Raw genomic sequence first — 14826 nt, forward strand, 5'->3', positions numbered from 1 at the left:
GGCGCCGATTGGCCGGCGGCGCGCGGGGCGGAGCGCAGCGCAGAGCGATGCTGGCGGCGGCGGGCGGCAGCTCCGGCCCCGGCGGGGCGGGCGGCTCCGGGCCGGGCCTCGACGGGGACTTCTTGTCGCGTTACCGGCTGGTGTCGGCCAAGCTGCGGCGGCGGTTCCTGCGGAAGCCGAACGTGGCGGAGGCGGCGGAGCAGTTCGCGGCGCTGGCGCGGGAGCTGCGCGCTCAGGAGAGCCTGCCCTACGCGGCCTGGTGCCAGCTGGCCGTGGCGCGCTGCGCCCAGAGCCTCTTCAACGGACCCGCCGAGGCGGCCGCCCTGGCCGAGGCGGCGCGGCTGTTCCTGCGGCAGGAGCGGGACCTGCGGCAGCGCCTGGGGCTGCGCGGCGGCTTCGGCGAGCACGTGGCCGCAGCGCAGAGCTGCGGCGCCTTCGCCGCCCGCCTGCACCTGGAGCGGGGGCAGCCGGCGCTGGCGGCCGGGCTGTGCCTGGAGCTGGCGGCGGCGCTGCGCGACACGGGCCGGCCCGCCCGCGCCGCCGCGCCCCTGCAGCGGGCGGCCGAGCTGCTGGCGGCGGCGCGGCTGCCGCTGGAGGCGCTGCGCTGCCTGGCCGAGCGCGCCTCCTGCCTGCTGCTCGGCCGCGACTACGCCGGGGCGCTGGCGGCGCTGACGCGGGCGCAGGCGCTGGCCGGGGCCGGGCTGGGCGGCGCTGGGGGAGGCGGGGCCGCGCCCGGCGGCGCCTTCTTGGACGTGCTGGCGCGGTGCGAGGTGTCGCGGGTGCTGCTGCTGCTGCTGCTGCAGCCGCCGCCCGCCAAGCTGCTGCCCGAGCACGCCCGGACGCTGGAGCAGTACTGCTGGGAGGCGGCGGAGGGCGGCGCGGGGCCGGGGCCCGGGGGCGGCCCCGGGGCGGGCGGCGGGCTGCCGCCGGCGGCGAGCTACCTGCCGGCCGAGCTGTTCCTGCTGCTGCAGTCGGCCGTGCTGGCGTGCCAGGAGAAGGACGCGGAGGCGCTGAAGGCGCTGCAGGCCGAGCTCTGGCCGCTGCTCAGCGCCGAGCAGAACCACCTGCTGCACCTGGTGCTGCAGGAGATGCTGAGCCCCGCCGGACAGGGGCTCTGAGCGCCACCGCCTGCACCGACGGGCCTCGCCGGGCTCCTGTGGGGCGGCAGGGCCGGGCTGGGACTCGTTACCTGAAGCGCTTTCTGTACCAGCGCACCTGTCAGCTCTTTATTTATTTTTACTACATATTCTGTGACAGGCAAGCAATAATTGATGAGCGAATGTGTTCAGCTACTCATTTATCTTGTGTCTTAGTAAACTACTCACGATACATTCAGAGTTGTCAAGCTTGAAAAATTCCTTTGTGGTGTTGGCCCATCACGTGGCCAGCCTGACTAGCTGAACATTGTTGGGTATGTGCCGGTGTGTACGGTCAGGCTGGGTGGTGTCATGGTAAAACACGTGGGGGGATGACAGCAGTTGTTAACCAGATTGAGAAAATACGGGCAGTTCCAGGAATACACATGGCAGAAAAAAGGATATTGTGAGGTTTTTTTCTCACATGGTGGAAGTTTTCTGAAGCAAAAGCCGAACAGGAGGTTGGAGAACAACTGTGAGCATACTGCCCATTCCAAAGACTGCAAATTGATTATGTTGATGTACCTCCTGTGATTGGATTTAAGCCCCTGCTGGGAATTGTGGACCAAACCTCATGATGGGTAGAAGCTTCTCCCACCAGCAAAGCTGATACTGCAGGAGTGGCCAAAGCACTTTTGCAGGAAATCATTCCTGGATACAGAATACCTGAAACCATAGAAGCCAATAGGTGTTCTCGTTTTTCAGCATGAATACTATATATATTTAAAATTTTAGGAATACAGCAACAACTACATGTTCTGTATCATCTTCAGCCATCAGGACAGATGGAAAGAATGAACAGGATTCTCAAAAAGACAATTGCTCAAACTTGTAAGCAGATAGGTTTGAAAGAATAAGAATAGTGCCATAGGACATCAGAAGTAGCCCTTGCCAACCTCGAGGGTTTTCACTAGCAGAAGTGTTTAACAGATATTTAGCTGTACTGGGACCATTGTCCCTGCTAGGAACAGCTGCTTAAATGGAGATGAATGAGTTACCAGATTTGTATTCGGGATACAAAAAAAACATGGACAAGAAAATAGAGCACAAGCCAGATGGTTTCAAGCAGAACCAGCAGGACTGCGAGTATGTGACATCCAAGTATTGATTAAAAGTCCACTCTGGCGAAACAAATTTGGACCGTGAATGGCAGGTCTGTGTGCTGTGTTACTAACTTTGCTGTAAGGGTTGCAGAAAAGCGCAACTGGATTCGCCGTTCTCACCGTAAACGACGGCCGAGCTCTCAGCGCGCTGCTGCCGGCGGCCGAGGAAGGAACCGCCGCTTGTAGCCGCCTGTTCCCCCCGCAGCTCCCGGGGCTCTGGCTGGGTCGGACCGGTGGCGGCGGGAGGGGGCGGGGCCTGCCGGGGGGCGGGACCGAACGTGGGCGTGTCCTCATGGGCGGGGCGGTCGGTACCGCGGCCGCCGGCAGGGGGCAGCGCCGCGCTGGGCGGGGAGCGCTCACGCGCTGCCGCGGGGCTTGTCGGGAAGGGGCGGTCCTTCCGGTCCCTGCGCGGCGGCGGCGGCAGCACGCGGCGCGGCCATGGCGGACGGGGACGGTGCGCAGCGGCGGGAACCGCGGGGGCGGCGCCCCGGCCCGCCGGGCGCGCTGGGGACAGGCGGGAGGGGGCTCCGGGGGCGCCGGCCGGCCGGCGGGGAGGCAGGCGGCCGCGCGGGGCTCGGGGTCGCCGTGGCGCCACGTGGGGCAGGGTCGGCGGCGGGCCCGGCCCGGCGCGGCCGGTAGGGCCTCGGCGGGGGCGCTCAGCGTGTCGCTCCCGCAGGTTCCATTGTGAAGAAGCGGCGGAAGAAGGACAAGCGGGAGCTGCCCGATGAGGACGTAGCGGTGAGCGCGGGGCTGCCCGGGGCCGGGCTCGGGGCGCCCGTGATACCGTAAAATCGGCAAATTAATAACCTCTTAAACCCACGTTTTTGGGTTTTAAAAGGAGCATTTCTTTATTCGGTACCGGGGCCGGACAGGGGGTGTCCCTCCCTATGTCCGCTGCCGACCAGTTGGTCATACATGGCATATATTGACAGAAAAATTACATATTCATTACAATTTTTGACAACCATTAACGTATTCCACGCCTGTTCTAACACAAGCTATCTTTTAGGCAATGCTAAGCAACATTTGCATGTTTCTCAGTTACTTCTCAGTTACCTATTTTAAAACAATACATAGTAAATCTATGTCAATTTTAAGAATAAGGTAGGACTATCAAGTGCAAAGATTCTGTGGTTACAGGATTGGTTGATCTTTAAAGGTTGCCACCTTAATATTCTCCTAAACGATGAGTTCTATAATTCCTTAAAATACAGTCTAATAATTAGAAATGCAGGTATCACCCGGGCCTTCCCCAGCGCGGTGGGACGGTCCATCGGGCGCGGGGGTCGGGCGGTGCCTCGCAACGTGCCCAACGGGCTTCCCCCCGCGGCACCTTGGTTCACGGGCCGCGTGGCAGCGGGTGGGAGCGTGGGCTGCCGGGTTCTCTCATCTCATCCCCTGTAACCTCATCCGCCCACAGGACATCCAGCACACGGAGAAGTTTCTCATCAAGCCCGAGTCCCGGGTGGCCCAGTTGAACACGTCGCAGTGGCCCTTGCTGCTGAAGGTAGAGCAGTTACAGACACCCTGGGGGCCTGGCCCTGCTCCTCCTGCTCTCAGTGTAGGCCTGTGGAGGCTGCAGCTCCTTCTGTGTGTAACCCTGCTGCTAAGAAACCACATGTGTGACACTCACAGCAGGGGCGAAGCCTTTGCATGCAGAAATCTTATTATAAAGTTTATCCAGCAATATTATTTGCATGCCTGCTTGCTGAGTTTACCATCTCTTGTAAAGACCCCACCAGATTTTTTTTTAGCTATTAATTTTGGTCTGGCAGTAGTCTATATAGAATTCTGAGTTGTTTGTGCTGAGTTTCTGAGGCACACTGGGTTTATTCTGCATTGTAAAGGTTGGTGTTCTCCTGCTTTCCCATCTCATTCAGTGCAGGATTTCTGTTTTTCTCTTCCTCAATAAACATGGTGATGGTTTTGTTGTCAGGTCATTTTCATTTTGGAAGAGGCTCTTTCACTTAAATATACAAATCAGATGTTGTGTAACTTGGAAGATGTATGGGGGCAAAGTAACACTGAAACCAGGGTGAACTCAAGAACACATATCTTTCGCTTGGCTTTTCTAGAACTTCGACAAATTAAATGTGATGACAGCACACTACACACCTCTTCCTTCTGGTGCCAATCCCCTGAAGAGAGAGATTTCTGACTATGTTAGGTGAGTGCAGTAAGGGCCAGAGTGGCTTATTTTTCTTTCACAGTTAAGATCTTCAAGTTTCTGTTCTATATTCCCCGTGTACCTTCCTGCTTGACTTGGTGCCTTGTCACTAACCAGTAAATGTCTAAATAAGACCTATGGGTCACTTCCTGTAAAGTTTGTTTTGTTCTGGGGTTTTGACTGGTCTGTGGACAGACATGGAAATACTTGAGGAATTTTTGGGGTCTAATGGAGAGTCCTTTGGCCGGCTAGGCTTTGAGACTCTGTGGAGTTTGTTCATAGCATTTGGTTTAAGTACAGAGCAGTCTGGGAAGAAGAGAATTCTTTGACTGCGGAATGTATCCCTTGCTGTGCACAGAGCAGCTGTGAGGCTCAGCTTCATTTGCTGTATAGAAACACATTTCTTTGCAGCCATGACAGATACTGTCAAAGTTTTTGTGCTCTTGCTGGGTTTGCCCTGATGCTTAGCTCCTACTCTCCATTTTCCTGCTCTATAGGTCTGGCTTTATTAACCTCGACAAACCTTCCAATCCATCTTCCCACGAGGTGGTCGCATGGATCCGACGCATCCTTCGGGTAGAGAAGACTGGACACAGTGGCACCCTGGATCCAAAGGTGACTGGGTGCCTCATTGTGTGCATTGAGAGGGCAACGCGACTGGTCAAATCTCAGCAGAGTGCAGGTATGTTCGTTGCCTGGGACCATGTACAGTCTAAGTCACTGGGAGTCACTGTGGAGTTCTTTTGGAGACAAAATGGATTTCCAGGCTTTGAAGGGACTACCCTTGGTCTTCAGTGCCTTGAGCTTACAGATTGCTTATCCTTCTCACTCTAAACCAGTGACAGCACATCCATGCTGTCACGAGTTTTTTTTCTTTTATTGTTTCTGTGAGGCTTGTGCTGTTTTAAGTCAGTGAAACACTTCTGACAGACTGAATTCATTTAACTAACTAAACGTACGGCCTCAGCCTCCACCAATCCAGTGAAATAAAACTTGGTTATTCTTCCAACAAAATAAATCTAAGCTACGTTTATTTGTTCACCTACTCCATAATAAACATTGCTATCGTGGTTGTGAAAATTTCCGGGCTCTGCGGGTGTGTGGCTGTGAAGCAGTGTGGACCTTGAGGTCAACATTAAATGCAAGTGGCCACTCCTGACTGCTCTTGTCGTTCTTTCAGGCAAAGAGTATGTGGGAATTGTTCGGCTGCACAATGCAATTGAAAGTGAGGCTCAGCTTGCCAGGGTAAGTCTGGGCATGTCTTAGCCAAGCTAGCACTTTGCGTGCAAAGTGTTCAGCATCGGTGGGAGACGAGAGGGTAGGAGCAGAGTTCAGGTGCACTCTGTGTGAGGTGATGACGAAGTTTATCCATTCTCTGAGTGCAGTGGTGCTGCCCTCCTGCAGCACCCTGATTCCTGTTCTAGGGTCTGGGTGTTGTGCAGCCTCCAGACACCCTCCAGTCTCCCAGTGTCCTGCTGGGGGCTGCTGTAGTATGTGTGGGGCTGCCTGCAGGAGGGAAGTGGTGCCGGCAGGATTGGAGCCCCTCTTTGGGGGGCTCCGTCCTCGCTGAGATGAGGGATGATGTCTGATCACATACTGCTACCTGATGAAAAAGCCCAGCTGTGCTCACTGGCAGCTGGGGTAGCATTTTGACCACATCACTGGTTCAGATCGGCTTTATTAAATATAACATCACAAATTATGATGAACCTTGTTATTTCTCACTCATGGAAGTGGTTGTAGTTTCTGAAGTTTCCAAGGTGCTTCTACATTAGGCCACAGGTATGAGCTTTTACTTCTGTTTCTGCCCTCAGGCAATAGAAACTCTGACAGGTGCACTGTTTCAGCGACCACCCCTCATTGCTGCTGTCAAACGACAACTGAGAGTCAGAACCATCTATGAAAGCAAGCTGGTGGAGTACGATCCTGAGAGGAGATTAGGTAAAGCAGAGATTTCTTGCCTTCATATTAAACTGACAAAATTTCCTGTGTGATGGGCAGATTTCTATTCTTGGCAGATGTCTTAAGACATAAATCCTTGTCATCATCAAGCAGTAACTGCTTCATGCATTACGTTGGTGTGCTGAGAAGCAAATCCAATCTATTTTTTGTACTGCTGTATCCTTCACTGAAGAGCCAAATGATGTCAATTAGATGGCATTAGCACTTGGTGCAAAGATGACCTTCATCTATCACCCCAGGCTGATGGCTCTCTGAAGGGCTGGACATACAGCTTGTCTCAGAGGCAATTTCTAGATGTGGTTCATTTCTAGGTATGTATTTAAATACTCTTCTTTCCTGCATTTCAGGTATCTTCTGGGTGAGCTGTGAAGCAGGCACATACATCCGAACACTTTGTGTTCACCTTGGTTTGCTGCTTGGTGTGGGGGGCCAAATGCAGGAGCTCCGCAGAGTGCGCTCGGGCATCCTGGGAGAGAAGGTAGTGGTAGCTCTAACTATAACCAGCAAATCTGAAATTGTCATAATTACAGGAGTTCCTTGGGGCTGCATTAGTTTTCCAGTGTCCGAAAACATGGGAGCTCTTATCATGAACAGTCTGTAACCAAAGCGTTGAGTTCAGTTCAGGGTGTTGTCCCTGTTCTGGTAATTAAGCTTTGGGACAGTGAGTGACTGGGAAGTGCACCATGGTGACTGAAAGTTTATTTCATGCGACCTGTGTTTCTCAGCCTACAAACCACACGTGTGCTGTGAGTTTGGGCATGTGAGCTGCTGCATAGCAACGTGACCGCTTGGTGTCAGGACACAACGCAGGGAACATGCTTCATCGAAAAGAGCCTGGGAAATGCGAGCTTGTGTGACTTTGAACACCTGGACAGTCTGTCTTTTCAATTTGGTCATAGCCGGGTCCTGCTGCTTGTCCAAACTCCAGAACCAGTTTATTTCCTTGCAAAGCAGGAGTATCGGAGTGCAAGTGCCTCCCCACCCATCTGTGCTCTTACCACAGCTGTAATCACTGGCAGTCATTTCTGAATTCCAGGTGTTAGGTGCTTACAGCTGCTTCAAGAGTTTATTCCGTGTCACAGATTGAAGAGCTGGTTAATTTAGACTTCTCACTAATTTTTGTCGAGATGTCCCAGGTATATGTTTTAACTTCAGTCATATTTCAAAGTTTCCTGTGGACAGACCTTATGTCCAAGTGCTGTCTGAGATTAGGAAGGTTGATGTCTGTGGTAGCATAAGTCAGGCTGACCTCAGGCTGTTGATGAAAAGTGCTCTTGCCTCTTTTAGGTTGCTGTTTTGATGCTTCCGAGTTGGGCATCTGTTTTCTCCACTCCCTTTCAGCACACTATTTTTATTGGACTTTAGCTGATTTCTCTTGTGTGTTTGGAATTGGTGACTGGTAGGAGAGTTCAGAGGAGTTGTGTCTCTGCAGGACAACATGGTGACTATGCATGATGTACTGGATGCACAGTGGCAGTACGACAACAACAAGGATGACAGCTACCTGCGAAGAGTTATCCTGCCGTTGGAGAAACTGCTGACTTCACACAAGCGGATAGTCATGAAAGACAGTGCGGTGAGTTCTGAGATAGTGCCAGTTGACAGCCAGAGACTGCAAAGTGTCCTCCTAACTTGGACAGTTAATTTAATAAATGAGGGATCAGGATGGACATGGCGTCCAGCACTGTCCTGCTTGTGAGCTGTGTAAGAGCTAGTGGCAGAGAAGCTGCTCTCCCTCATTTCAGGAGGATGCTGATGGTTATGAGATCTGCCTCACGTGTTGTTTGCTGTGATAGGTGCTGTGCTTCGCTTACTTTTTCCAAAGCCACCAAGTGTTATAGTAGACAATAAGAAATAGATACATAGGGATGTAATTGCTGAGACAGTAATGGGAAGCTAAAATAATTATTAGAGGGACTTCTTACCTTGTTTTTATTCTCTAATAGTTTGTAAGCCCTCTTGTTCCCTACATGTTCAGGTTAATGCCATTTGCTATGGAGCCAAGATCTTGCTGCCTGGTGTCCTGAGGTATGAAGACGGTATTGAGCTTAATCAGGAGATTGTTGTCATCACCACGAAAGGAGAAGCTATTTGCCTAGGTATGAAACTCCTAGTTCTTCTGATGCCCAGCTAACTGCAGAAATAACAGACTGTGTTCCAGTAAATGCACAACAGAGTTCCCATGCGCAGAAGGTTTAAATAGTGCTTCCTGACGGGGACTGTGGTTAGTATGGCCCGAGGTGGCTGGTGTTGGGCAGGATGTTAAATAGCGGCCACATCAGTCCTTAGCAAGGTGTGAAGAGTTCTTCAGCCTGATTTCAGCTGCGTGATGCTCAGGTGCACTCTGTGTGTGAGGTGATGACGAAGTTTATCCATTCTCTGAGTGCAGTGGTGCTGCCCTCCTGCAGCACCCTGATCCCTGTTCTAGGGTCTGGGTGTTGTGCAGCCTCCAGACACCCTCCGGTCTTCCAGTGTCCTGCTGGGGGCTGCTGTGGTGTGTGGGGGGCTGCCTGCAGGAGGGAAGTGGTGCTGGCAGGGTTGGAGCCCCTCTTTGGGGTCTCCGTCCTCACTGAGATGAGGGATGATGTCTGATCACATACTGCTACCTGGCACATCGCACTTTCTGAGCAGATCAGTGTAAAAGCACTTCAGCAACTACCGTCTTCTGTCAAGTGACTCCAAAGGGTGCTTCGTTCTAACCAGGGTCTTCAAAGAAGCCGTGTAGGTGGCATGTGCTGACGTACTGTACAGATTGTCATGGCGCTCAAGTGATGCATGGCATCAAGCTCTGTCCAGACCCATGGGACTGAGTGGCCTTGAAGGTCTAACACAGCCAAGCTGTTTGACTCTGTTGTTAGGACAGCCTGCACTCTGGCCATCTTGGGAATCTGGCAAGAAAAACATAATTTATCAGTAGGATTAGTTTCCTCTAGTTTGGCTGTGCAAGTTTTTGGGAGCTGATGAAGGAGCAGCACTGCTCCTTTCTGTAGTGACGTGGTTCCTTGAGCTGCCTGGAAATGCTTCAGCTGCTGCTTGTGGAGTTCTTCTCCATCCAGTTGTGGCGATGGTGCTGTTCTGGGAAATGGTTGGTCTTACTGTGTTCACTGATCCAGAACTTGTCTTCTGGTGTAAGCCGGAGAGGCCCGTGGTTAATCCATCACTGACGCACTTGCTGCCTTTGAGCAGGGCAGCTCTCTGAGGCATTAGTCCAGAACTTATCTCCAGTGAGGTTTTGGGGTGAAATGTCACTTGCAGGGGATGTTGCTCCTCTTTGTGCTGACAGAAGAACAGGCTGAACGCAGCAGGTTCCTGCATCGCTGTCACAGTTCTTCTGTTATACAGTTAATGAACTCTTTCTGCTTCTGCAGCTATTGCCTTGATGACCACAGCAGTCATTTCTACCTGTGACCACGGCATTGTGGCGAAGATCAAGAGAGTGATCATGGAGAGAGACACATATCCCCGCAAATGGGGTCTCGGTCCCAAGGTGAGTGGAGTGGGGGTGCTGTCTGTGGAGCCCAGTGGTTGGGATGTGGGACTCTGGGCCCCTTGGGCAGAGCTGCACCTCTGTCTTCTCCAGGGGCTCACTGTAATTCTGCTGTGGTTTTCTGGAGCCACGATAGTGGTGCTTCCCAGTGCTGGAGCTGTGCCAGCCCAGTGCTGATGGGAGCAAGGCTTTCCTGGGAAGGCTTTCCCTTCCAGCAGCTCTACCCATGGCCCAGCTGGGGTGGCCACTGGTGCACAAGCGTGGGCTCCAGGTCTGTACAGCACCAGCCCTCGCTCTGGTAATGAGCCAAATGATGTGAAGTGGATGGCATTAGCACTCTGTGCAAAGATGACCTTCATCTATCACCCCATACTGATGGCTCTGGAAGGGCTGGGCAAGGAGCTGCTTTTCCTTCTGGTGCAACTGCAACAGTGCCAAAGTGCGAACTGTCTTGTGAGACACTGAATTGTGCTTGGAGGACAGGAGCAGCGGGAACACCCATCCATCGTCAGGTTCCTCTCCTGTCTCAAGCATGTGATAGTCATGGAAATCAGCAGGTCAGCAGTAGTAGCTTAACTGCAGACAGACTTGAAGCTCAGTGTCAAGTTGCTGTGGCTTATTCCATTCCTGTGGTTCAGGTGAATTGTAGGAAACTGTGGGGATGCATGCATGTCTATCTTGCAGAAAATGTGAGGTAATGCAGGCCAGGTCAAGCATCTCAGAGTCTTTAGCAAAGCCTTGCATTTGCAGCTGCAGTGGTTCACCTGAAATGTGACAGGTAATTAAGCTGGAGAAACCCAGTCAAAGATCTGAGCTTCATGATGTGCAGAGTCATCTTACTCTGCTGTTGTTACTTTCCCCACAAATTAGCCCTTATTTACTGATGAAGATGCCTTCTGTCTGAGACTTGTAGGCTGCTGTGCAGGGAATTTTTTGTGTGATTTGTTAGAAGGTCCTTGGAGAAATGTTAAATCAATAATGCTGTAGTTGTTGGCTTGGCTTGTTCCTGGATTAACTCCTCTTAGACTGAGTGGCTGAAGCCCCAGCCCCTGGAGCTGCAACCTGACTTGCTGCATGTTGCTTGCAGGCCAGTCAGAAGAAGATGATGATCCAGAAGGGTCTGCTGGACAAGCATGGAAAGCCCAATGAGAAGACACCGGATTCCTGGAAGGAGGATTATGTGGATTACAGGTGGGTACAGAGTGTGTGGCTCCTGCATGGTGGGCGGGGTGGAGCCCCGTGCAGCAAGGGCAGGGCTGGGTGCTGCCCTTTCTGCTCAGATTATGTTAAGCCTGGCCCAAGGCTGTTGGCTGTCCGGACCCATGGAGTGCAGTGGCATTTCTTGCAGTCCCAGGGAATGTGCTGCTGGTGGGCAGTGCTGGAGGCAAAGGCCCTGAGCAGACAGTTATCCCTTTCTAGCCTGTGCTGGTGGTTTTAGAGGGAGTCAGTCTGCTAAATTAAATGGGGGGACCTTGCTGTTGCCCAGCCCAGCTGGCCCTGGTGCAGGCTGCAGGTCTTCCCCACACCAGTCTCCCCACCCAGCGCCTGGTGCCGGTTATGGAGCCATTGCGAGGGGAACAGGGCTTTGTACTTGTTCTGCTCAGCCTGGGGATCTTCTCTTGCAGGGATGCTTCCAAGAAAGAGGCAGCTGCCATTCCCCGAGCTGTTTCAGAGACGGAGCGGGCTCCAAAAGTGAGTATTAGTGCTTTCTGGCTGTAAGGTTGGTTGGGCCCTGATGAGGAGTGGATACACACCGGTTCCTTTAGGCAGTTGGTATCAGGCGCTGGATTGTGTGCTGCTTTGGTTGGTTGTTTCACAAGGGAAGATGTTTCATATTCTGGGAGCCTGGTGCCTAGTGTGTGTTGTGGTTGCATGGCGCATGAGCTGCCTGTAGGGTGACCTGTTCAGGGCCTGACCACTGAGTGTTTGTCTCTATGATGTTGTACTTTGGGTACGAGTCCTGTTGCACAGTGGGAGAATGAGGAGCTCTGACCTGTGGTGTACAAGCTGCAGCATCCAAGGAAACACAGGCTGAGAGAGTTGGGGTTGTTCAGCCTGGAGAAGAGAAGGCTCCAGGGACACCTTATTATGGCCTTTCAGTACTTAAAAGGGGCTGATGAGAAAGATGGGCACAGACTTTTAGCAGGGCCTGTTGCGATAGGACAAGGGGTGATGGTTTTAAACTAAAGGAGGGAAGATTCAAGACAGACCCAAGGAAGAAATTGTTGCCCCTGAGGGTGGTGAGACCTTGGCCCAGGTTGCCCAGAGAGGTGGTGGATGCCCCATCCCTGGGTGGGACTGGATGGGACTCTGAGCAACCTGATCTGGCTGAAGATGTCCCTGCTCATGGCAGGGGTGGGACTGGATGAGCTTTGAAGGAGACTACTGACTGTTGCAGAAATGTGCATGCAAGAGTTGCATTTCAAGTTCCCTAACTCAGGGCTTGTGCTGTGATCTAGGGATCTAAGTTGGGGCTTGTGCATGCTCTTGGAAAGGCACAGCAGTGTTTCAAACTCTGGAGCACTGGGAGTACAGGAAACACTAAGAAATACGGGGTGCAATTCCGGCAGAAGCAAGTCCTATACAGTATATGCTGGAGTCTGTAGTTCACCCTCCCATTCAAAGTATTGTTAACTGTGAAGTTTGAATGATTTAGGCAAAATAGTTGCAGTGGCCTTACAAACATCACTTGAGTTCCTTTGGAAGATGGCGTGTCTGACAATGTGTTCCCTTATCAGAGGAAGCGAGAGTCGGAGAGTGAAAGTGAGGAGGCTGTGACCCCACCATCCCCTGCCACTCCACCACCAGAGGAGCCGAGCAAAAAGGAAAAGAAAAAGAAGAAGAAAGAGAAGAAGGCCAAAGAGGCAGCAGAGAGTGGGGGAGAGCAGATAGAAGTGGTATGTAACCAGGCACTGCCATGATACTGTCCACACATGGGAGAGATTGCTGTTTCTCCCTAATACCTCCAGGATAAACATACCAGTGTCCTGCTGTGCACGTCCTCAAAGTGCCTGGCTTCCCATAGGCAGAGAAAGAAGTCTATATAGGTGCATTTGGAAACTGAACTGGTTCAGGAGGTGGGAGATGAGGCAGGTGAGGCTTGTGGGGGTGGGTGTGCAGTTGGGTGGGGGTGGCGTGAGCAGCCACCTGTGCCCCAGGGCAGTTGGTGGGTACATGTGGGTAACACCTCTGTGCTCTGGTGCCCTGTGACAGGCCCTGGTGGCAAGATGGTGCCTGGCACAGTGGTGGCATTCGCTCAGTGTGGTCGTGAGGGAGGAGTGCGGCCACGGGGAGTCTGCGCGGGGTCTGGACTGGGGTTGTTCCTCCTGAAATGAGCAGCATGGTGTTCCTTTTTCCGATTGCTTCCTGACCTCTCTAACCTCTTCACAGACCAGTGAGACTAGCACCAAGAAGAAGAAGAAGAAGAAACAAAAGGAGGTAGAAGAGAGCTCGGAGTAAGCGACTGGATCTGTCCAAAGCAGGCGACCTCGTCAGTAGGGAAGGAGGAGTCTGAGGCCTTGAGAGAAAGAGGACTGGCTGCATGGCAGAGGGGCGAGCAAGTTCCAAGTTCCTTTTCTGCTGTGTGTATGAATGAGCGGGTGTGTTTGCCCAGGACACACCTTGCTCAGATACCCCTCCTCATCCTGTTTTAAGGGTTGCCAAAGGAGTGGAGTGTCTGACTGCCCCTGCATTGGATTCTTCTCAAAAGCAGAACGCCATAATGCCAGTAGAAGTAGTATCTTCAGGGAAGCTGTAGCTCCTGGCTCTTACTTGGTGTCTCTGTTTTCACCTCGAGAGGGAGGAATAACATTTCTCCCCACTCCTGTCCTGCCTCTTTCTTCCTTTTCTTCGAAGGTTGGAGCTGTTATCTGACAGTCGCAGAATGTGGTGTTTGGAGGACTGGCTTTGTCACAGCCCATCTGAATGGATTTGGGTGGGGACAGTCAAATTGGTTATTTGAAGGGTTCTGGTTTGTTTTAACCTGGCCATATGCTTGGCTTGGCCCTCAGATAGACAAGATCAAGTAGTCCACCCAGAAATTCTTCAGTACTTTTTTAAAACTTTATCATAAATTGATTAGAACATTAAATTGCTGCTTTTTGCTTTTTAGTGCGGGGACCTGCCTGTTAGTTGTAGGTTGATCCCCAGCCCCAGTGACCTTGTCACTGCACACCTCTTGCTGGCTCTTTGCTCTTTTCTACCCAGTTGTTGGAATGGAACTGCAGCGCTTTCACTTGCCTTCCCTGGTTTTGATATCTCATATGCTCTGAAGGCTAGAAGCAGGGTTGCTGCTGGGTGGCAAAAGCAAATTGACCAGAAGGTGGCTGTCCAGTTTGCTTTTCTAAAGGGCTGTAGGGACTGGAGTCCTCAGGAGGAAAAGCTGGGCCAGAGGCAGCTCTGCAAGGGGCACTGGGTGTGGGGAGAAAGACTTGTCGTAATTTCCTTATCTTGGGTGGCTCACTGCGGGCAGGAGGTCTCTCCTCTGTCACAGGGGTAGTGCTGAGCCAGGACTTCAGCTCTTTTTATTGGGGAAGGCTCCAGGCTGCTTTGTTCTGAGCTTCATCCCTGCATAGATTCTGTAACATTTGTCTTGGCCTCACGCATTGCTCATCTTAATCATCTGACTCTTCTACCTTCCAATGCGAGAGAGACACACCGGTAGTGGGGCCAACCGCTGGTGGCTGTCAGAACCCGAGCAGAAAAAAAAGTCCATTTTTATTTACTCTTTTTTACATAAAAATAAAAGCCCTATTTTTGAATGGGTGATTTTCTTGCTCATCCAGCTCCTCTAAGAGGTCAGTGGTCTGTTTGTGGGGAGGGGAGGCAGATTAACATGTGCATGCTGCAGCTGAGCAGGTAAATTGCTGCCCCTTCTGCCCAGCCTTTGCTGCTCTCCTGAAGAAGCTGTTGCTGCAGAGAAGTTCTGTTGACGTGGATCATGGCTAGAGGGGCCTTTGTTGCTGGTCAGGA

The 14826-nt window shown here is 52.3% G+C and overlaps 2 protein-coding genes and 6 non-coding genes across 8 annotated transcripts; all 8 read left to right on the top strand.

Annotated features, from left to right (window-relative positions):
• Positions 1–44: 44 nt before the first annotated feature.
• On the top strand, positions 45–1331 carry LOC135993517 (40-kDa huntingtin-associated protein-like). Its single transcript, XM_065643443.1, has one exon. The coding sequence runs from the start codon at positions 48–50 to the stop codon at positions 1116–1118; it is 1071 nt and encodes a 356-aa protein (XP_065499515.1). The 5' UTR covers positions 45–47; the 3' UTR covers positions 1119–1331.
• Positions 1332–2626: 1295 nt separating this feature from the next.
• Positions 2627–14615, top strand: DKC1 (dyskerin pseudouridine synthase 1). The gene is made up of 15 exons (XM_065643164.1): positions 2627–2693; positions 2916–2977; positions 3660–3746; positions 4315–4406; positions 4904–5088; positions 5587–5651; positions 6221–6347; positions 6716–6846; positions 7801–7944; positions 8347–8467; positions 9737–9855; positions 10943–11046; positions 11481–11547; positions 12594–12752; positions 13246–14615. Exons 1-15 carry the CDS (start codon positions 2678–2680, stop codon positions 13312–13314), a joined length of 1548 nt encoding a protein of 515 aa, XP_065499236.1. The 5' UTR covers positions 2627–2677; the 3' UTR covers positions 13315–14615.
• LOC135993709 (small nucleolar RNA SNORD17) lies at positions 5753–5999 on the top strand. Its single transcript, XR_010606907.1, has one exon. It is a non-coding gene; the product is annotated as a small nucleolar RNA SNORD17 (small nucleolar RNA).
• LOC135993713 (small nucleolar RNA SNORD83) lies at positions 6542–6617 on the top strand. Its single transcript, XR_010606910.1, has one exon. It is a non-coding gene; the product is annotated as a small nucleolar RNA SNORD83 (small nucleolar RNA).
• LOC135993705 (small nucleolar RNA SNORA36 family) lies at positions 6968–7102 on the top strand. Its single transcript, XR_010606904.1, has one exon. It is a non-coding gene; the product is annotated as a small nucleolar RNA SNORA36 family (small nucleolar RNA).
• Positions 8719–8964, top strand: LOC135993708 (small nucleolar RNA SNORD17). The gene has a single exon (XR_010606906.1). It is a non-coding gene; the product is annotated as a small nucleolar RNA SNORD17 (small nucleolar RNA).
• On the top strand, positions 10161–10236 carry LOC135993712 (small nucleolar RNA SNORD83). The gene has a single exon (XR_010606909.1). It is a non-coding gene; the product is annotated as a small nucleolar RNA SNORD83 (small nucleolar RNA).
• LOC135993707 (small nucleolar RNA SNORA56) lies at positions 11251–11383 on the top strand. Its single transcript, XR_010606905.1, has one exon. It is a non-coding gene; the product is annotated as a small nucleolar RNA SNORA56 (small nucleolar RNA).
• Positions 14616–14826: the final 211 nt, after the last annotated feature.

Source organism: Caloenas nicobarica, chromosome 12 (genome assembly GCF_036013445.1).
Source record: "Caloenas nicobarica isolate bCalNic1 chromosome 12, bCalNic1.hap1, whole genome shotgun sequence".
Taxonomy (NCBI): Eukaryota; Metazoa; Chordata; class Aves; order Columbiformes; family Columbidae; genus Caloenas; species Caloenas nicobarica.